The sequence below is a fragment of the Electrophorus electricus genome, chromosome 7, assembly GCF_041902795.1.
Source record: "Electrophorus electricus isolate QZ-2024a chromosome 7, ASM4190279v1, whole genome shotgun sequence".
Taxonomy (NCBI): Eukaryota; Metazoa; Chordata; class Actinopteri; order Gymnotiformes; family Gymnotidae; genus Electrophorus; species Electrophorus electricus.
The window spans coordinates 13,532,501-13,553,621 of NC_137503.1; the positions used below are offsets into that span (position 1 = coordinate 13,532,501).

The window sequence follows — 21,121 nt, forward strand, 5'->3', positions numbered from 1 at the left end:
AGACCACAATAAAAAATTCAACATTGCATTTAAACACAGAAATAGTCACTGAGGGTCACTTACTGTTGATTAGGGGCACCACAGTGATTTGCAGCAGAGTCTTTATTGGTGCTTGCAGTGGAATCAGCTAGAAAGATTTATCCAATAAACAATTCCTCAACTCTTTTTCTATTAGTTTTTGAAGTTCACATAAAGCAATATATTGATGGTCCACTGGAGAAAAAAAAGGGCTTACCGCTAGTGATTCTAAAGCAGATTGGGTCGAGAAAATTTTAAACCTGGAGACAGAAAATAAGCACAATATCCATAGCTATAACTGAATATGCAGGAGAGGTGAGAAAAAGGAATTTTATGTTTAAGTATGCACCTTCTCAGATCCAGATGGATAGCCAGTCTCTTCCCCTTCATGGATACCTTGGCAATAAATTTAGACTCCTACCAGTACAGCAAAATATTTTATCAGACTGCTTTGTCAATGATAGAAGCTTCTCTGAATATGTGGTTGAAGTGCACTAATCTTGGCACAAGTGAATCATAGTATGTTCTTACCATGGTCATACTGCTTAGTTGGACAGGTGCCTTTCCTGGGGGAAGTACCAGTACTCGGACACCAGAGTGAACAGCCACAGTGGCCCCTGAGGTCTTGATGGTAGATTTGGGGGCAGAGGTCACCTCCAGCTCTAGAGAGATCGGAGCATCCATCAGAGCTGGGTTCTGGAAAACGGTATGAAACAAAAACAAATAGAAAGCAAGTACAAACACAGTACAAACACTCATCAGATCTTATATAGGTGTTAAACTCATCAGGAACTCAGAAATGCATAGTTCTCACCAACATCATGATGGCTCCAAAATAGGTGGTCCTGAGAAGCATCTCCAAGTCCTTTGGCATCTAAATACATTTAAACAAGAGTTAATTATTCTCTGCTCTTTTACTGACTATAAATGGGGGAAAAAGTTTGTATGGCATCTTACTCGCTCATTTGCTACGTGCATCCTGAAAACACCTCCTTTGAAATATGAGTAGAGTCCAGTATCAAAGAAGTATTCGGAGAGAGCCAGATAGATCATACGGTCATACTCTCTCACTACAAGATTCACTGCATCATTCACCAGAGTATCATTCTCATTGTGTAGATCATAGAACATGCCCTGCAGGTAAACAGAAACAGTTTTAAGGAAAAATCAACTGAACACTGCACCAATCAAGAACATACTCATATAGACTACTTGTAGAATACTGTTCTTGCCAGTTACTCTGAACTATACCATTTAGCTTTTCTACTGAAAATACTACCACACTAAAATTAAGTTTACATTCCTTCCATGTAAAATCTAAAGAGTATTAGACAGAAGAAAAAATTAGTGTAATAAATAAACTAACTTTTTTGTTTTACCAAGCTTTTGTCACTGGTGAACAACCACACACCTTGAAATGCATATCAAGACTAGAGCCGGTAACCACAGGGTCACTCAGGAGTGAATAATCAATGCCCACATATTTATCCACCTCTGTACGCACTGCACAAACAAAAGCAAACATCTTAGGAAAAATGCACAACCATTCAGAGATTCAGTATGTGACAAATACTTGCATATAAAACCAGCCAAAGTCTGACCTGGAATGGTCTCCAGTAGTTGGTTGACCAACACTAGCGCAGCATGTTTCAGTGAAGGACAAATCTAAAACATATGCACATGCTCTGTAAATATTACATTGTGTTAATAACAACAACATGACTAGAGGATAAAGACATGAGCTCTGGCTGAGAAACAAACCTTCTGATTTAGGACGAAGCGCATTCCAGTAGTCAGAAAAGTGGCAATAAAGTCATAAACCCTCCTGTGAACATCGAAGCATTCAAATATATATATATATATATATATATTTTATTGGAATGCTGTCTAACCTTTACTGTTTTACACATGCAATCACCACATAGGCCTATAGGATAGTTGAAAATGAACACCATCAAGACGATCTGAGAGTCTGGAGAAATGATGGATCAATGTCTAGTTGTTTATGCATGAGGTCCAGTACCCAAAGGTTCCTCCAAACTTGGCCTTCATCTTGGCAATGGAGGCGTCACAGCTGACGTTGGCTATCTTGAGACGGCCCACCACATCTTTTGTAAGATGGAGGGTGGTGTGGATGTTAACCCCATCTGCAGAGGCATTGATGGCACCCTCATCATAGCTAAGGGAGAGAAGAGACACCCCTTATAATGCATTCTGCTCAGTTTCAACTATCAGCAACCCACTGACAGTGGACTATAGCAGGGGTGTCATATATATGTGGTCCACAGGTTGGATAGGCCCGCTTATGGTTCTCATGTGGCCCACCAAATGAGTCAAGAATGTTTTAAATTAAAATCATTGTGTGGACCAGAACTGAAGTGAAAGATTCTGCATTACAAACAGAAAAAGAGATAGGTTCTGTTATTCCAATAGGGGCAAAGTCATGGCTATGTTATAGGTTACAGACAAAATTTTCATAGACCAGAGAAGTTATGAGTCATCCTAATTCACATCATGCCCATATTAGGAGCTCTGGGTCTAAACTATTTTTATCTATGGAAAACATAAATGACGTTTTCGAAAATCACCTCATCACACCCTGTGAGAAATAAAAATGTTTAAAAACTGATCAATTTTGCTCCCAAACGTTACTGGATCCTCTGAATTACAAGATTGCTAAATAGCCAAAATCTGATTACTGCTACGCACAAGCTAAATCCACTGTGCATTTAAATGACATCAGTAACTTATTTGAAAGGCTGTCATGTCCTTCTGTGATTTGTCAGTTTTCATGAAGGGTGACCAGAGGATTAATAAAAGGGGTGAAAACAAACTTTCAGTTTGGTCACATTGAACTGCATAGTCTTGGTGCAAGCATCTTGTAGGGCTTGTCAAAACAGACAGACGGGAACAGTCTCTCATGTGCCACTGATTATCAGATGAACATTAGCTAGCTGACTGCATCATAGCTGACAGCACCTACAAAATATCTCAAGCTAGATAATTTATTTAAGACAGCTAACACACAACTGTAAGCTAAACTGAAGCTGTCCAGACAAAAATCTACATTTAAAAAAAGTACAATAAAGAAAATGTACAATAACAGGAGAGGTTGATAATTCTATGTCGTCAATTCAATGCCTAGTCGTTTTAGCTTACATGCAAGTTTAATGTTTGACTCTTTAATGACCTCATTATTTGCATGCTCCAATGATATTTGGAAAACACATGTGCAAAGGACAAAATATATTGTATTTATGTTAGGGTAGTGACTAGAGAATTAAAATGAAGTGTTTTCAGAGGTGTAGATTTCATTCAGCTTGTGTGAAACTGAGCTTTGGCACACAAACCTCTGCTTCATTTTGGTGATAAATTAGGTCTTCCACTTCATGTATGCTGTGAGTGTATTCAGTCATCTTGCAACATGGCTCATGTTAAACGACAGACTAGACCATCCAAGCAGGAGAATGGTTTCCTAGTGACAAGAGTCAGCTAATACATTTTTTTAACATCGGTAAGAGAGGACACCTGATGGGTGTCTATTGAACAGAAGCAAATTCAACTTCACAAACTTACAAGAACCAGTAGAGGATTCGTCTCTGGAAGTTGAGGGCGATGGATGAGTTCTGTACCTCAAAGAGCAGTCCAGATGTAGGCTGGAAACTCAGGTCTGCAATCAGGTTCAGCTCTGCTATATTCACACTGTGATGTGGTTAAAACACATTGATTTAGGACTATGGGGTTCCTCTCAAATCTGATCTGCAGCCACTGCAGACAAACTCAGACCAGCAAACTCAGTCCAGCACTTTGGCACCTATAAGGCTATTGACCACAAACCTCACTTGCAGTCTTTACCAGTAGTGAACTTGGCCCCTCTTTCCAATTCTAAAGGTAATTCCTACATTGTAAAGCAGTTACTGACAAACTCCATTATTTTACATGATTTATTATACCTGATTTCAGTACATTAGGTTAGTAATTGACTTGCTTGTTAACCAATAAATTCTAGTCACATTGAATTTTGCCCTTTTTTTTATTTTTGCCAAGTTCACAGTGATATACATCATTTTACAATTGAAAGTCTTTGATGTTGTGTATTTGTACTGAATTTGGAAATCAATGTAACAGCCTTCATTTTGCTAGGATAACAAAAAAGAACACTAAATATAGACAGCCTGACACTGGTTAGTTGTGTCTGTGGTTGATAGAGGTAGCTCCCACTAACTCTGTAATGGAATACTGGAAGCTTCCTTCCTTGCCATGCATCTCTGGCATAGTGATGTTTCCCAGTTCCTCCTCCACAAACTTCTGCGTTTCATGCTTCACTGAAAAAGCACAAAAAGCCATAGGTTTGAGTATTTATGGCCATAGCTATAATCTAATAATATTATTTAAGTATTATTATATAATATTTTACACATATCCAGGCCTCTGGAAGTGATACGAATTTTACACCCAGGAGGAATTTCTGTCATATTTGCCACTAGTGGGAGAAGAAAGATGATGATGGCTCTTCCAAAAAGCTCCATGTTGCCTCAGTGGACCTTTGAAAAAACAAAATGGGTAACAGAGCAGATTGAGATTAAAGAACAGGAATCATGTTGGGCTGTTCTTAAAAAATCAGAAGGTGCCATTCAAACTGTAGCCAAAAGATAAATTAACAAAAGTCTGAATTCCACTGTTGGAAGAATTTCACACATTATATTCTAATTTCACAAAATAAAGTACTTCACATAAACAAAAAACTTGAATAAAAAATTCAGATGTATTACATTATATTATTCAACAATGACAATCGTATCCAAGGACAATTGTATACCAAACAATAACATATTTGACATTTGTTCTGTTAAGAGCATCCTGCAAACCCACTTGAACACCCTTCCAGGGTTCACAGTGTACATTTCATGATTTACTGATTGCTTAGTTCCATACTTGGATGCAGTACCACACACACTATTTATTTATCCCATAATGCTGACTAAATCAGCTGCAACAATAACCAAAGAAGCACAGTTAATTCCCTATCCAAACACAACATTTGGTGAGAGTAATTCAAAGAGGGACTGAAAAAAATGTCCAGATGTCCAAAAAATGTCCAAAAAATACACAATCAGTGCCTCCATATCCTAGATCCGTCTGATTGCAAGTGACTACATCATACCAAACATTCACTTCTGTCAGCCTTTAGTTTAATATATATATATTTATAAAAATTAAAATTATATATACATGTGTATGTGTATGTGTGGGTGTGTGTGGGTGTGTTCCATCCCTCTATCCTTTGCAGTTCAAGGGAAACTTGCCATTCTATTTCTGTGCATTGCACCGCAGCATTCCACTGGTGCAGAGTAAAGAAAGAAATGGGTAGACAGCTCCAAAAAAACTCTACTTCATTATAACACTTTCACTTGCCTTTGAAGTTGGACCTGAGACGAGTATTCTAAAGGTGTTCAGTCTGTTCTCTCTCTTTCAGTAGCTGCATGCATATGTGGAGATGGTATGTGAGTGTGTGTGCGTGCATTTTTTTATAATGCAGGGGAAAAGCTGTTTGTCTCTTTGTCTGAATGAGCACCAGGGGCAGCACAGATTGCTATAGTAACCCTTCAATGGTCAATGAAAGGCAGGAGAAAACGAGTTCTTTCAAACTGCCCTGAAGGTAAATAACCTCATACACTTGCGGTTCCATCAGCTTACCTACAAAAAAAAGATGAGCTTGTTGTGTTTTCCACATTACCACACATCCCTCACTTCAGTAAGCCTGCAAAATAAATCTAGAGACATCCACTATGACTGTCACATGACTTTGTGTATATGTGTGCACAGTGTACCAGGGCAGCTGTCTGCCCTCACCCAAATACACCAATTTGAACGAGAAGAGCCAAAAACAAAGAGTCCCACAATAGGTTTTGCAAGGTCCTTGACCCTAAGGTCTCTGACCTAATGTCACTTAAGAGAAAAGGCTCTTGTGAATAGAAGTTGCACAAATTCTGCTCCCCTTTTCTTAGAAACTTTTAGCAGGCCAGAGCTTTTAACAATTGCAATACTACATGCAAACTTGGAAATCCAGGAAAGATCTTTCAGGACATGAAGTGTGGCCTTTGCCATACATAACGCACCTACGTGCAGTGGTACAATGAGGGTGAATCCACATAGAATTTCCAGCTATACATAATATTCCTGGAACTTTGAGATTCAGCTTGCCTGGCTGATCTCAAAACATCCCAGTCCTCTGTTGTAAAAGGCTGGTGTTCATTCTGTTCTTTTCAGATCCAGTGCTGCCACATAATTGTGAATCACATCCTCACTCTAATTATTTACATCTAAGATGCTTCACTGTGAGCGAAAGTGTTTGCAGTGAAAGAGTCGCAGGGGGTACTGCAGTTCACAAACAAGTGTGGCTCTTTTTAGGGTCAATGCCCTGTAATACCCTTGGGGCAGAAAAGGAAGCTGGTTATTCAAAGTTAAGAAAGAGATAAAGAAGCAGACTCTTAATTTAATTAAACATGGTAAATATTGAATTTTTCATCTTGGAAACCAACAGCAACTTATCTGTGTAATATTAAATAAGCTATGAAAATCAGATTTTTCTTTTTTTGAAAAAGCAGTCTGAAATATGACTCATTGCTGCCAAACATCTAAAAGCTTGCACGCAAATTTAGTTGTATTGTTTCAATGCATCATCTCTTCATTCATAGGAATATGTGCAGGAAAAATATTCATGCCTCTGGGATGTTTTATGTTTAATTAGATTCAACATTAGGTTTATATTTTTAAAAAACAGCTAATTTCACAGAGAATCCCTGTATATAGGCTGTTTGAAGATTATCTTTCCTGCTCACAGCTGTACTTAATACTCAGATAATTGAGATAGCTTAACAAATAACATTTTAGGAAAAAAGACCAAATATTGTTCAAAGCTAAGAGCAGGATACAGACAATGTTGGTCTACCACTCAATCCTGTCTATACAATTTTTCTGCATCTTATTCTGCAGTAATCATTTTATTAAGAAATATTTTTGTCATTACTAAAATGCAAAAACCAACAACAGAAGATCAAATTCACTCACGTCCATTTATGCCACTGTTGAGATAGAAAAGTTCTTCTATCATTTAAAAAACTGCCTTACATTTTGTGCAGCATCTGCGCAACCGAACAGTTTTCCCTGTTATTTCCCAAGGCTTTCACAAGTCTGTTCAATACTTACAAGAGTGTGAAAATGCTGTACTGATGTCCAGTGCTTTGGATGGTGAAGACTAGAGCGAGAGCCTCTTTGGTCAGTGGGTTCTCTACTTCTTTCTAAGACTATTCTCTTTCTGTTCCCTTTCATGTCGGTCAGAGTTTATATGGGCATGTCATGAAAAGGGGTGTTGCCTTACTTGCCTGACTTTGTGGTTGCAATAATGACAGTAATTTTTTTTTTCTCATAAACACACACATGCTATGTTAGCATTTATTCCTAAGTGGTATTCAAGAAAGCAGAAAAAAAATGTTTTACTGACATTTAGGAATTTATTCATTTATTTTTTTACCTTTTACACATTATTACACAACTAACACAAATTTAGATTTTTAAAAATTTGTATGTACTCCTTCAAGATGTTATATATATATATATATATATATATATATATATATATATATATATATATATATATGCCAACTTACTGTGCCTCGGTATTTCATTTTTTCAAGCAGTGCTAATTTTTATCTATAACAGAAATGAAAGCTTACGCTTTAATTTTTAAAGTCACTCTTTAATTACTTCAGGCTTCTTAGGTGCCCATTTACAATAAGAGTAGCGTATGTCACTTGTCAGCTATATTACTAAACTTAACTTTTGAAAACCACAGAGCCCAAAGATGTTTCATTATAGATTATGTATGCATTAACAACAAGTAAACAAAGAAAACAAAGTAAACAAAGAAAAGTAAAATTTGTTTCCACAAATTTCTTTTAAATGTAGCTTCTATTTGGAGCGTACACATTAGTTTATTCTGGTTTAAGAGATTAGTCCATCTCTGGAAAGCGTTACATAAAGCCTTTATTTGTACCCCATTCGTAATGTCCTGCGTGCTTTGTTCCTGGCGGATGAGTAACACGCCAGTCTTCAGAGTAAATCCTCTAAACTTGGCTTCGGTTTCCCGCATTCCATACCAGATTTCCACATGATGCCAAGTTGATTTTAGACAACCATTCCTGATGTAGCTAGCACTGTGGTGCAGGCTTGCATGTCTATATCTCAGTGATTTAAGAGGTAACTAACTACATGTGCAAAGCAGCACTAAAAACAAAAAACAACTTGCTGTGTTCTTTGTTAGGTTAACTTGCAAGGTAACAAACTGAAAAGAGATGACAGTCTTTATTTAGAACATAACGTATCGGATATTGGGAGGGTTATTAAACGGCTAAAAAATAAGATGGGTTACATGGGTTTAACTTAACCGCTACGTGTTTTAAAATGCAATAGATTAAAAAACGAGTAAAGAGCCTGTCCACGTAAATGAAAAGACGGATAGCATATAACATTGTAAAACAGAAAAGCAGCAAGTTTTATTTTATCCCATAACTACACCTCACGCATTTAGCTGGCTAGCTATTAGCTTGTTCAGAATCATAGCAGATCTGTCGGATCTGAAAGCCTATACCAACAATAAAATTTGTTAAATGGAAAAAGAAATTGTACTCAGAAAGCTGTTATATAGCTGTTATATAGCAAAACACGTCTCTGCCGTTTTGCCCTTCTGCAAATGGCCACGGTCCATTGACAAGTGGCTGACTTGAAGACAACTAAATTAGCGCCTGCGCATTACCCAGGTCTGAGTGCCCGATACAAGATGGCGGAGTCGGTGGGGCGGGAGAGGCGGAGGCGGGTCCGGACTGAATAGAGCCAAGCCTATAGAAGGCTCCTAGCAAACCTCACCAAGGTAAGGGATATAGCGATTTAAAAGGAACATTACAGCAACAGACATATGGCGGAATATACAGGGCACAATAATATTTATATAAACTTTGCATGTCTGCGTAATGCACGGAATAAATAAACAATATTTCGTACAGGGAGCGCAGTGGCTTGGACCGGAGAGCGCGCGCCATCTTGTCTGGTATTTCCCTGATCCAAAGTGCGCGCCTAAAATTGTGCTTGTAATAGACGAGGCTCGACCGAGCTTAAATGTCACACTTTTCCCTTTTAAGCACGTGTACCGATGCCCAAATCCATTCTTGTCGATTTTATGTATTACTCATCCCCGATGGTCCCGTATCTGTTTCTATTTTACCTCTTTTTCCACGTATCCCCTCTCCAGGGTTGGCTGATGCTGCTGTTGCCTTTGTTGTGTAGCGCAGCTACCCGGCGTTTTCCCCTCCTCCTCCGTGTTTGTTTTCGGGCGGCTCGATCTGGGGTGGGCGGTATAGCAGGCGCATGCGTGCCCTTCTACCGCTCATTTGTGCTCTTAACTACTTTTAAAAGCAGTGAACGTAATCATCCGATTTAGATCATCGATCATGTACTATCTAGGTGTTTGATGCTTGTACTCATGCCCCCGAGCTGTTTAGGAAGACATGAATTTCGAACCGCTCTTACCGAAAAAAATTCCATAATTAGCTAACGAGCTAGCAAGCTAATCACTGACGAGTTGTTTTCATTCCAGGGCAAACGCCACTTCTTAGACGTCAGGTTATAGTACACTTGGCTAGATTAGGTACATACCATTAACTGAACAGTTTTAAGCACAAAGCATTAATTAAACACGTCAACGCACACCAAATCTTGAAAACTGGAATAGCGTTAGCTAGCTAAATTTTACAGCACAGTAGCTACAGTATTAGTGATGTAGGTTACTTGTGCTGAGGCGCTAGAACAGCGCCCATGAATAAAGTGTTTTGGCGCTTCACTGGAATGTCGTAATTGCATGAATGGGTGGTCCATGTTCTAATATTTCTTAAAATGCTCGACTTCAAGATCGTGATTTTCCCAAAATCATTCTTTTATTTCAAAATGCATATTGCATAACGTTTAGAGTTGTTTACAAAGTAAAACCTGGTCCCAGTTACCTTGTGAAGCACAGATTTCGTGATTTCTTTCTTTCTTTCTTTAAGACAGGACAGGTGAGGAGCTATGACGAGTGAAAACTACAGAACAGTAAAGGGAGACGCGGGAATGGTCATGTCGCCCACCGGGTCCTCTACACAGGGCTCCCCCTTAACGCCCTCTACTAGTAAACCAATTCAAGAGCTGCCAGGTGTGCAAATATTCACATGAATAACGTGCTCATTATATATATTATCGCTCTATCTCTTATGCACACATCTAAACATTTAGTAATAATAGCACAGTATATCATTTCACTGAAAAGTTGATTGTAATGTCATTCTATGTTGTATTGTGCCACAAAATATGAACATCTCTTGTTGCCCTCTCAAACTGAATGTGATCCAAAGGTGTGAACTATTATTTTAATAATAATAAAAAGTCAAAAACAAAATGTTTGATAATTCTTTCAGATGAGCTGATTCAGGCTGGGTGGGCAAAATGCTGGAGCAAGCGAGAGAACCGGCCATACTACTTCAACCGCTTCACCAACCAGTCACTGTGGGAGATGCCAGTCCTGGGACAGCATGATGTCATTGTGAGTACAGAGTAGGGATGTCCCGATCCAATCTCAAAGATCGGTATCGGGTCCAATCAAGGCATTTTTTAACTGATCGCATTGGCTTTATTGAGCATAAACCTAAGCCTGATCCTTTGTGAGCAATACAAGCATTTCTAAAGGTAGTAGTAACAGAGATATGTTCAATATTACCAATTTGATATGCCACCTAAAAAATAAACACTTGGCAGAATACAGTGAGTTTACTCAGGTTAGCCAGGCAAAAGGATGCACCAAAGTAACACACACTAGAGGTAACATTTTAAAAAAGAGAGAAATTTTCTCCAGACAGCTACATGGTTAAAAAGCTTACGTAGAAGGTAATGGAATTCATTGCATTGGATGACCAGCCTATTGCTGTGGTAGAAAATGCAGGTTTTCATCGTCTTTTGGAGCTTTTGGAGCCATAGTACGTCCTACACTCGACACTGCATTTCAAACACTGCTCTACCAATGCTTTACAACAAGGTTCACATCCACACACTAGGTCTTTTATCAGATGTGACTGCTGTTAGCTTTACCACTGGTATTTGGAGTTCTTATGTTTCTTTGATGTCATTACTTAGTCTCACGGCGCACTAGATTGACTCCACTTTTGATTTAAAGTGTGCAGTATTGCACACGTGGCAGTTCCGTGGGTCTCATACAGCAGGGCGTGTAAAACAAGCAGTCATGGAGATGTTGAACACTTGGAAAATATAAATGTAATGGGTCCATGTCATTTTGTGGCACAGTGCAACAAATATGATGATTGTCAAACATATAGCAATGGATGATTGTTAAGCATATACATTGGATTGCTTCTACTAACTGTAATTTACTTAAAGGTGTGCACTGTGCAATAGTATTATCTAGGAAAATATAAGTATCAGATTGAGACTCGATATCAGAACATACTCACTCAGGACATCCCTAGTACAGTGTGGAACATATTAAAGGAGCCACACATGAGATTAAACAATTATTAAGTTGACCTGGGTGTGACTTTGAAGCTCATTCAGAAATAGTGAAATGAGCCATAGAGACATGTGTTGGGGAATGTCTTGCTTAATATCTGAAAGGAATGAATGTTAATGAGTATCTAATTAACACTCTTACACAGAGCACCTGTAAGCTTTGCTAAAGCTCGACAGGCTTTGATGATCTTGTGGGTGCCTTTTCTCTCTTCTTTGTCAGCATTGGTATTAGAGCTCTGTTTCAGTGCTGATTAATTTTGCCTCTGCTTTTGTTTCAGTCTGATCCTTTGGGCCTAAACGCAGCTCCTGCCTCAGGTGAGGGAGCAGGTGATGGCAGCTTGGGCAATGGGCAGCGCAAGAGGGGCCCCTCAGAGGAGGCCTCTCAAGGGGGCCCTAACAGTTTCAAGAGGCCTAAGGTCAGACCCCCACCAACTGGAATAACATTGTTTTATTACCTCATCATATGTTTTGATGTTCTGAATGGATTCATTTTGCAGTGGTGCAGTTCTTACATATACGTCAGCATCATTTTTAAAAGATCTTTTGATTTTGGTCTTCTGCAGGTTGAGATTCCTGTAACTCCAACCACCCCCACAATCCCTATATCGCCCAACACACCTGGAGCAAAGCCGTGGAACTCCAGCTCAGAAGACAAACAAGGTCAAGCCACAACTCCTGTGCCTGCCCCTTACCGGCCTTCTGTGTGAGTATGCTACTTCATCTAACACACATCCAACTTCCTTACCAGGCCACTAGATGGAGCTTCCCTCTCTACGCTGGTGTCAGCATCCCCCCGGCATGCCTTTATTTTGCAGTGTGTATTGGGACCTGGATGTTCAGACCAATGCCGTGATAAAAGAACGCACCACATTCGACTACCTCCCTCCCCACCCCGAGATTGAGCTGCAGCGCGCCCAACTTACCACCAAGCTCCGCCAGCACTACCATGAGTTGTGCTCCCAACGCGAGGGTAAGTACACGCAGATCACACCCCTGGGAATGCCTGAGTATGGACCTGGCCCTGACTACGTCTGAGTGACAAGCTGACGGCCCACACAGCTGCTAAAAGGAATGCCTCGGCTGATAATGAACAAAGGTGTTTTCCCTTACTAGCTCAGCAATTGACATGCAGTTAGCCAGGAATGACTGCATGCTGTTAGTGTGTGTAGTGTGTTGAAACGAAAGAGATCTTCATTGGAAAAGGGAATGGATACCCTCTCAGACCCAACAGTGTTAATCTGGGTTGAAAGTGGGTACAAATGTATGATCAATGTGTATGAGAAATCACTATAGATTGATGGAAGGAGCTCCTCTAAAACCACCCTCTTGACTTCTTGCATCTCTTCCACTCAAGCAATTACCCAACCATTATTAAATGTGTGCCCTTCACTATCAAAAAGACTGGTGTAAATATTATGTATACATTCTATATTAATAGAATATTATGTATACACTCTTCTGGTACAGTTTAAGATCCTCTTTCTGTTCATTGTGTGATAAACAAGGTATACTGTGAGGAAAACCAGGGGGAAAACAGTTTTTTTTCTTGGGCATTGTTTTTACACGTGTGGAGTAAGATGTGAAGGTGTCAGTCGTGAGATGGAAGGCTCTGACGTCAATTTTCAGGCCAGTAATGGAGAGATTGAGAAAACGCCATCATTTGTCCTACCTGACCTCTCCAGGCAGTAACTTTAGTGGCTCCGCAGGCTGCCCGTCAGCTCAGACAGCTCCCCTAATGCCCTCTCCTCTGATTAGAACCTCAAACCTGGAATCACTCCTTCCACGAAGGAACTCGCACACCAAATGAAAGGTGTGATTCTGGGGCTTAGAGGCAAGGCAAAAAATAGCCCTGTGTTCCTTCACTGGGTCTTGCACATTAACCTTAGTCACTGCCATGGCTCATTCCTTTTGTATTTTGGAGGGATACTCGGTTGTTCCTGCAGTACATTTTACTGGTTTTTCAGTGCAATGCACAGATTACTAGCCTTAACATTTTTGTGCCAAAAACATTTAGTAATTTAGTATGTTGGCAGTGTTAACCTGGTAATTTCTATAATCCACATTAGTTCAGCCTAGTAGCAGCCTAGGTTTCTGTATTTGTCCATTTGTCTCTGATTATTTTAACGGGTAGGTTTTCTGATTTTTTTATTTTTTTATTTTTTTTAACAAATGCTTTATAAAAATAATTGTTTTACAGCATTTATAAATGTTCATAGCATATCTTAATCATTAGCGTCAGTACTGAGAAACTTGACACTCCTCTGTAGTTTCTCACTTGGTTTTAACAGTTCTTTGGGGCTATTATTTACATCTTCACAATCCACATAAATCCTCTTTTCAGGAATGGCAGGTTCATATTATAGCCACAGTCCTTGTGTATTTTTTGTTTGTATAAAACAGTTTTTGAATAACAGTAAAATTACATTTGATTTTTGGAAGTACTTGCCATTGCTGCAGTGCATACCAACCATATGTAAATGTGTGACCTAGAGTTCAGACTCTAGAGTTTCCCAACATCTTCCCTGCTGAGGTGTCAATCGACATTCCCCAGGCATAGAGCCCCCACGGGAGTCGTTCAACCGCTGGCTGCTGGAGAGGAAGGTTGTGGACAAAGGAGTGGACCCCCTGCTCCCCAGCGAGTGCGACCCCGTCATCTCACCCTCCATGTTCCGAGAGGTCATGAACGATATCCCCATCAGGTAGCAAGCCTGTTCCAAAGCTGCAGATCGCAGCCTTCACTCTGTGTGTATTATCTTATTTCAGACCTTCGAGAATTAACTGTTTATCACTCTCGTCTGGATTTTGTTAGGCTGTCACGCATTAAATACAAGGAGGAGGCCAGAAAGCTTTTATTCAAATACGCAGAAGCAGCCAAGAAAATGATTGATTCCAGGTGATCATTCCTACATATGTGCCAGGTGTTAATGAAATGTTGATATTTATGCCAATGGTGAAATGTGCATGGAGTAATGCTACATTCTTATGTGAACAGAAACGCCACCCCTGATAGTAGGAAGGTTGTGAAGTGGAATGTTGAAGACACGATGAACTGGCTGAGGAGGGACCACTCGGCCAGTAAAGAAGACTACATGGTATTTTCCAAACTACACATGCACACTTTTGCCGTTTGGCTGAGCCACACCATACGGTGACTGCTTTGGGCTTTCCACAGGACCGCCTGGACCACTTGCGCAAGCAGTGTGGCCCTCACGTGACAGCTGTCGCTAAGGACTCCGTGGAGGGGATCTGCTCTAAGATATACCACATCTCCACAGAGTACGTGCGGCGAATCCGCCAGGCCCACCTCAACCTGCTGAAAGAGTGCAACATCACAGGTAATGCCAAACTGTGAGGAAAAACGTACAGGACTGCTCGCACCACTAGTGCATGTAACAAGAACTTATTTTAGGTCTAAGGGGCTTTTAGTCTCACATGTAACAGCTTACAGTAAATTCAGCCTTAATTTTGAAGACCTTGAGCCTGACTATGGCAAATCTGCCTAAATCCTGAACTGTTTAATCATTTCAACATAGTAAAAATATTAAATAGTCTTTGGATCAGGCGCATTTAAGATGTTGGTAGTAGATACAGTGGGGACTCGGTGCATGTAAGACTGCAGCACGTTTATAATTCAAAATCCTCACTATCCAGAGTTCTCAAGGGTGTAGCACAAAACCACTGACTCAAACAAAACCACTTACCTCACAAGTACATTATCATAGACAGACTACTCAAAAGCCATATCTGCAGAATTCTTGGTTCTTCACTATGACTCGCTATCCGCTCACTGACCTATTCCTGTTGTAGTGGATGGAGCGGAGAGTCCAGAGGTGCAGGACCGGTTGGTGTATTGTTACCCAGTGCGACTGTCCATCCCATCCCCACCCCAGCCGCGTGTTGAACTGCACTTTGAGAATGACATCGCCTGCCTGCGCTATAAAGGAGAAATGGTGAAGGTCAACCGTGGACACTTCAATAAACTGGTAGGATTCTCAGTACACTAGTAGGATTCTTTCATAGATTTGTCAATTTAGGGATGTGCTTTGTAAATTGTATGTGTTTGTGTGTGTGTATGTTTTTTTAATATATATATATATATATAAAATGAGAGAGAGAGAGTGTGTGATTTTGCAAAACAATCTGAAACTTATTTGAGGTACTAGCAAAATTATGGCTTTTGTTTTTTTTGGGGGGGGGGGTTCGGTTCTTTTACCCCATCAACAGGAGCTGCTGTATCGGTACAGCTGTATTGACGATCCAAGATTTGAGAAGTTTCTGTCACGTGTGTGGTGCCTTATAAAAAGATACCAGGTAAACAGGTTTTTTTTACAGATCAGGTTTTATCTCTCGACTGCCCATGTTCTGTATAAATTCTCAATTTGATTTTGTATTGTAGGTAATGTTTGGATCTGGTGTAAATGAGGGGACTGGCCTACAGGGGGCACTGCCTGTTCCAGTGTTTGAAGCCCTCAACAAACAGTTTGGAGTCAGTTTTGAGTGCTTCGCCTCCCCCCTCAACTGCTACTTCAAGCAGTTTTGCTCTGCCTTTCCTGACATTGATGGTTTCTTCGGCTCTCGAGGGTATGTGTGCAAAAATGTTCAGTGGTTTCATCACATAAAATACTGTCGTTCTGAGTGTTAATGACTGATGTCTGTACTGTTCTCTCAGGCCATTTCTGAGCTTCTCCCCTGTCAGTGGTTCTTTCGAAGCCAACCCTCCCTTCTGCGAGGAGCTCATGGATGCCATGGTCATGCACTTTGAAGTAAGTGTCACTTTTTTTTAATGATGTCGCAGATCCTCTCAGACATTTGTTTGTATGTTCAAGACACCGGTGCAGTAAAAAAAATAATCATTTCTTTTTGTGCCTGTCAATTTTTTCCTTTCTCTCACTATTGGACACCCCATCTCTTCCTCCAGGAGCTTCTAGAGCGCTCCAGCGAGCCTCTGTCCTTCATCATCTTTGTTCCAGAATGGCGTGACCCCCCAACCCCAGCCCTGACACGGATGGAGGCCAGTCGCTTCCGCAGGCACCAGATGACAGTGCCTGCCTTCGAACATGAGTACCGCAGTGGCTCTCAGCATATCTGCAAAAGGTCTGCCTCCCTCCATGCCTTCTGCTTGTTGTGGGGGTTTTTTAGGTTTTTTTGTTTTTGTTTTTTAAATGAGTGTAGTTTTCTCATTAATTTACAAAATGTGAATGTCTGACATCTGGGCCAGGTCCCATTCTAGCTGTAGATCTAGCTTAGAAGTTATTGCTAAAAGCTTGCTAATTGCTTTTCACAAAACACTCTGAATATGTTCATACTAGCCATTCTCTGTACTGTCAGATTTTCTGTCAGAGCAACAGAAGTTGTCACCTTGATTCAATTGATTTTTAAAAATAATACTTTGGCTAAACTGTCACTCCTGTGCAGTGGAACCAGCAATTAAAGTTCAGCACAGTCCAGCTATATTAACCAAATAAGGACAATACTCTAGAATCAGGCTCGTTCAGCATGAAGCATGATAACTTGATTAGATTGGGGGGGATCTAAATTTGTTAGTTCACCACTCCAAGATGGCTATTTTTGTGCATTGTTCAACACATCAGTGTTCAACCCAGCTGAGAGAACATTAGGAACCCTGAATTAAGTCCAGACTCTTCACACTTCAGGCAGGATACATGCTGGGACTTTTGCCTAATTGGGCACTCAGTTTCTGCCTTAACCTACTGAGGAATGATGATTCATTATCTGATCTTTACTCATCATAATAATAATATTTTTATTACATTTAGGCAACAAACAGGCCTCATAGTATCACTTAAGATGAGCATGTTTTAGTATGGGGAGAAAAAAAAAACAAGTTAATTTATTATCCAGCCAATAAAAATTTTTCTTCCCCAATATGCAATTCAAGGCATGTCATGTTCAGGTAATTTCTTACAGTTGAGCTGCCAACCTTTTATTCCCATAGTCTTATTGGTATTGAGTAGGATGGGATCTGACAGTTTTATATTTCGTTCAGGTATATAACCATTCTGACTGGGGTGGTTACATTATCAAACAAGTAGCATTAGAAAACAAAGTATGAAACCTGCTACTGTGGAAAGGAGGGGGAGGCTGTATTACAGAATTGTGCATTTTCCATTCAGTGAGGAAATTGAAGAATGAATAAATAAAAAATGTAATTAAATTTGAATAAACATGTACCACAAAATTCATGTAGGGGTGAAAGGGTGAGCTAACTGTAATGGGAAATAAACTTTTGTTTGAATGACATGGTAAACTAATTATTAATTTCTTGTATTTTGGTGTCAAGATTTTTAATACCTTACTGCTATTTGCTATGTACCATTTATTATTTCTTGAAGTCTAAGTTTATATGCATTTCAACAGAGCTTTGTCATTGTGAAAAAAACATGATTTGTGTGTGTGTGTGTGTGTGTGTGTGTGTGTGTGTGTGTGTGTGTGTGTGTGTGTGTGTGTGTGTGTGTTTTCCTGTCATGCTTTAGAGAGGAGATGTACTACAAAGCCATCCACGGAACAGCTGTCCTCTTCCTGCAGAATGACGCTGGCTTTGCCAAGTGGGAGCCCACTACTGAAAGGATCCAGGAGCTCCTGGTGGCCTATAAGATCTCTGGGCGCACACTCTCCTCCCCTGGGCCCTCCTGTGCTGTGGCCGGTGACAGAGACTTCAAACCAGGTCATGAGCGTTCAGCGAGCTTGGACACCTCAGGAGGCCGAGACAGCAGCAGTCCCGTAGACAAGTCTGCGCCGGAAATGGCAAACGTATAAGTGTGTGGGGGGTGGGGGGGTGGTTGGGCAGGGCAAAGACAGCTTTGAGACAAAGCTGAAATTGAATGTGTGCTAAGCTGGTTTGTGAGAGAGAATGAGGGAGGGAGAGAGAGCATCATGGTTCTTTACTTTTCTCTGCCTCTACTATTTAAAGTTATTCTAGGTTTTTGTTAATAATGTTTTTGGGTGTGTTTTTTTTTTTTTTATCAATGTAGCGATTGTTTCGCCACTAATTATCTTTTGCTGTTGTTGCCGTTACCATCTGATAAAACATGTTAATTCTAGTTAAGTCCTTAATTCTATGGCCTTTCTAATTTTGTGCTTTGCTTCCTGGCAGAGCTGTTTGTGTCATGTTGAGTTCCAGAATTTAAGGAGGGATCAAAATGTCTCCCTGAATTCTAGTCCAGAATTGTGCATTGATGTGTTGATCTTTTTTTTTTTTCTTCCTACTGCAACAGAAGGGAGGTGGAACAGCAAGTAGGCAGCTATGTTTATAAGCATTTAAAAGAAGATAAACATTACACAATAGTTGTAGGCCTTGTACATAGTTATTACCTGTGCAAGCTCCAGCTCACTGAGCTCACGTGCTGTAGATGCTCTTCAAAATGCTCTTTCAATCTCCAGTGATCCCTTTCTCGGACAAAGAACTGTATGGCTTCTTCAAGATGGAAATGCACAAGTTGGGAAGAGAACTGCAGTCAAGGTCTGTTTTGAGTTCGTTTTTAGATGAAAAGGGTTTAATGTTTATAAATTTGTTTCTACTAGTTGTTCCACTCATACCTTTGTTTCTAAAATATGCACAGAGGATAATAAGAAGTCTGATTGGCAATGTTTACTTGTCGGTAATAAATTGCTTCACTGTTTTGTATCTTTTTGGAGCTGTATAGTAAATGCTTGCTATAGCTTTGGTAAGGTCTTTCCTCCTTTGGCCATATCATCTTGTCATAGATGACCAAATGAGTTCCATTTGGGAAAAAAGGCAAAATCTACAGTCACACATGCCTTGCAGTTAACTGAATCCATTGAAAAAAAAAAAATTTGCTGCAGTTTAAGATTTGTCAGCGCAGCTGGTAATTTGCTTACACTTGTGATCTCTTGTTCATATATTGATGGAGGTTACCTCTTATGTACTAGGCTTAAAGGAGCAAGCAATAGCTTAACCTAGAAAAGGAAGACTTTCAAGTTGATATTGCATGTCAGCAATAGTTGATCCATGTTTTAGAACTGGTTTCTAATTTATTTTGTCATTGAAAACAGCATTCTCAAAGCAAATTGCTAAATGTCTTGGTTTTTCAGTCCCGTTTCTGTTAGATATGCATTTGTTCGTTTACACCAGTACGAGATTAAATCTGATCACTGGGCAGCATATTGAATGTAAATTAACAAAGAAAAGGGGAAAAAAAGGAACTTGATCCTAAATCTTACCCTCACCCAATTTTATATTTACGGTTAGAATTGGCTGTTTGTTGCAATTAGTAACACACTAACGTGGTTGGGTTTTGGTATTCTAATGCTTATATCTAGTATCATATTCTATGTATTGTATGTTCTCACCTCCCTCTGTATATATCTCTTATTTTTTTATCTTTCTTTTTTAAGCAATTAATTACAATGACAAAGTTAAAGGGTTGGGGAACAACTCGTGTTCATGCTGTTAAATTAGTACAGCATTCTGGTGGCTGGGTTCAGAATGTAATCTGGCTTGTCATTGTTAACCTCTAACTCCCTAAAAGTAATTTATATTCCCCTTCTCATTTGAGCATTTAACACCAGATGGATATTTCATTCCGGGGGTGTGTATCGTCACCAGCAAAACTGTAGATATTGTACAGAAAAGCATTATGAAGTATGAGGGGTTTTTTTGTTTTTGTTTTTTTCTGCTACAATTGTGAGCGCTTTTGGGAAAAGAGTATTGTACATGTCTTTCTTCATGCTTTTTATTTGTTTTAATTAGACATTTTTTAAGCAAATCTGTTTATGAATTATACAATTTATAAAATAGAAGTCATTTTAAACTAAACCAAAGTGATAAAGAGGAGAAATTTATCTTGTATGTAAAAGTAGAACTCTGTAAGGACAGTAATGCGTAGTGTAACCAGCAAAATGACTCATTATTTTTGTATTTCTTCTTTGCTTTGTTCCATTTTGTTTTATTTCCTCTGTGTGATCAGTTTTTCAAAATCAAGAGTAATTACATGTAGAGAGCATCATTATTGCATTAGTCAGTAGGCTTTGTCATAAGTCTTTGTTTTTCCGATGGGTCTGCATATATTTGTTTGTATTATGATTGATTTTACCCTGTATAGTCAGTTGCATTTTTTTTTTTACCTTTTTTTATTATTATTATTAGGGATTTTAATTTTATTTTAGCACCATGAATGTTTCCCTTACTCTAATTTTGATATTTTGGACAAAGGTAAAATGAATGTAAATAATCATTGTGCTCAAATCATTGGTTTCCTCTTCCTGTATATTATCAGTGTTGTGACATTTCTCATCTTTTGAATCAATATGAAGATTACATCTGGGTCGGTTTTGCTCTCAGTAAACTATATTGAAACCATATACCCTTTAATTGTGTTTTTCCCCGTATACGACATTTGTCTGTTTCTTGTGTACATTACGTGTTTGAAATACAAAGAGAAAGTAAAGGGCATGCCAGGTTTTATATGATTAGCCCAAAAAGCACTTCCTATGAAATGGTCCCTTCAAAATCTTA

General features: G+C 39.4%; 2 protein-coding genes across 4 annotated transcripts in view; one reads left to right on the forward strand and one right to left on the reverse strand.

Moving 5' to 3' along the window:
* Nucleotides 1–9,402, reverse strand: part of pltp (phospholipid transfer protein) — a 10,049-nt gene extending 647 nt beyond the window's left edge. The window contains exons 1-14 of one of the 2 annotated variants that reach the window (XM_027000622.3): nucleotides 9,299–9,402; nucleotides 4,436–4,562; nucleotides 4,244–4,343; nucleotides 3,595–3,720; nucleotides 2,042–2,197; nucleotides 1,780–1,843; nucleotides 1,620–1,683; nucleotides 1,430–1,521; nucleotides 976–1,152; nucleotides 833–892; nucleotides 550–714; nucleotides 368–435; nucleotides 236–278; nucleotides 64–127 (exon numbers count right to left, since the gene is read on the reverse strand). In XM_027000622.3, the coding sequence (XP_026856423.1) occupies nucleotides 64–127; nucleotides 236–278; nucleotides 368–435; nucleotides 550–714; nucleotides 833–892; nucleotides 976–1,152; nucleotides 1,430–1,521; nucleotides 1,620–1,683; nucleotides 1,780–1,843; nucleotides 2,042–2,197; nucleotides 3,595–3,720; nucleotides 4,244–4,343; nucleotides 4,436–4,547 (1,291 nt within the window). In that variant the 5' untranslated portion in view covers nucleotides 4,548–4,562; nucleotides 9,299–9,402. Of the gene's footprint in view, nucleotides 1–63; nucleotides 128–235; nucleotides 279–367; nucleotides 436–549; nucleotides 715–832; nucleotides 893–975; nucleotides 1,153–1,429; nucleotides 1,522–1,619; nucleotides 1,684–1,779; nucleotides 1,844–2,041; nucleotides 2,198–3,594; nucleotides 3,721–4,243; nucleotides 4,344–4,435; nucleotides 4,563–7,227; nucleotides 7,338–9,298 lie in introns of those variants that run through there. The other variant, XM_027000621.3, reaches the window with a different exon arrangement.
* Nucleotides 8,861–20,967, forward strand: pcif1 (phosphorylated CTD interacting factor 1). 2 transcript variants are annotated; one of them, XR_014124574.1, is made up of 17 exons: nucleotides 8,861–8,947; nucleotides 10,119–10,261; nucleotides 10,524–10,648; nucleotides 11,904–12,041; nucleotides 12,189–12,328; nucleotides 12,441–12,595; nucleotides 14,177–14,324; nucleotides 14,435–14,518; nucleotides 14,618–14,717; nucleotides 14,798–14,960; nucleotides 15,433–15,608; nucleotides 15,850–15,936; nucleotides 16,022–16,206; nucleotides 16,295–16,388; nucleotides 16,544–16,719; nucleotides 18,120–18,879; nucleotides 19,027–20,967. XR_014124574.1 is itself a non-coding variant. In XM_027000620.3 (16 exons), the coding sequence occupies exons 2-16, from the start codon at nucleotides 10,138–10,140 to the stop codon at nucleotides 18,400–18,402; spliced, it is 2,178 nt and encodes a 725-aa protein (XP_026856421.2). In that variant the 5' UTR covers nucleotides 8,861–8,947; nucleotides 10,119–10,137; the 3' UTR covers nucleotides 18,403–20,967. The 2 variants fall into 2 exon arrangements, 1 of the variants encoding a protein (XP_026856421.2); XM_027000620.3 differs by having other exon boundaries at nucleotides 18,120–20,967.
* Nucleotides 20,968–21,121: the final 154 nt, after the last annotated feature.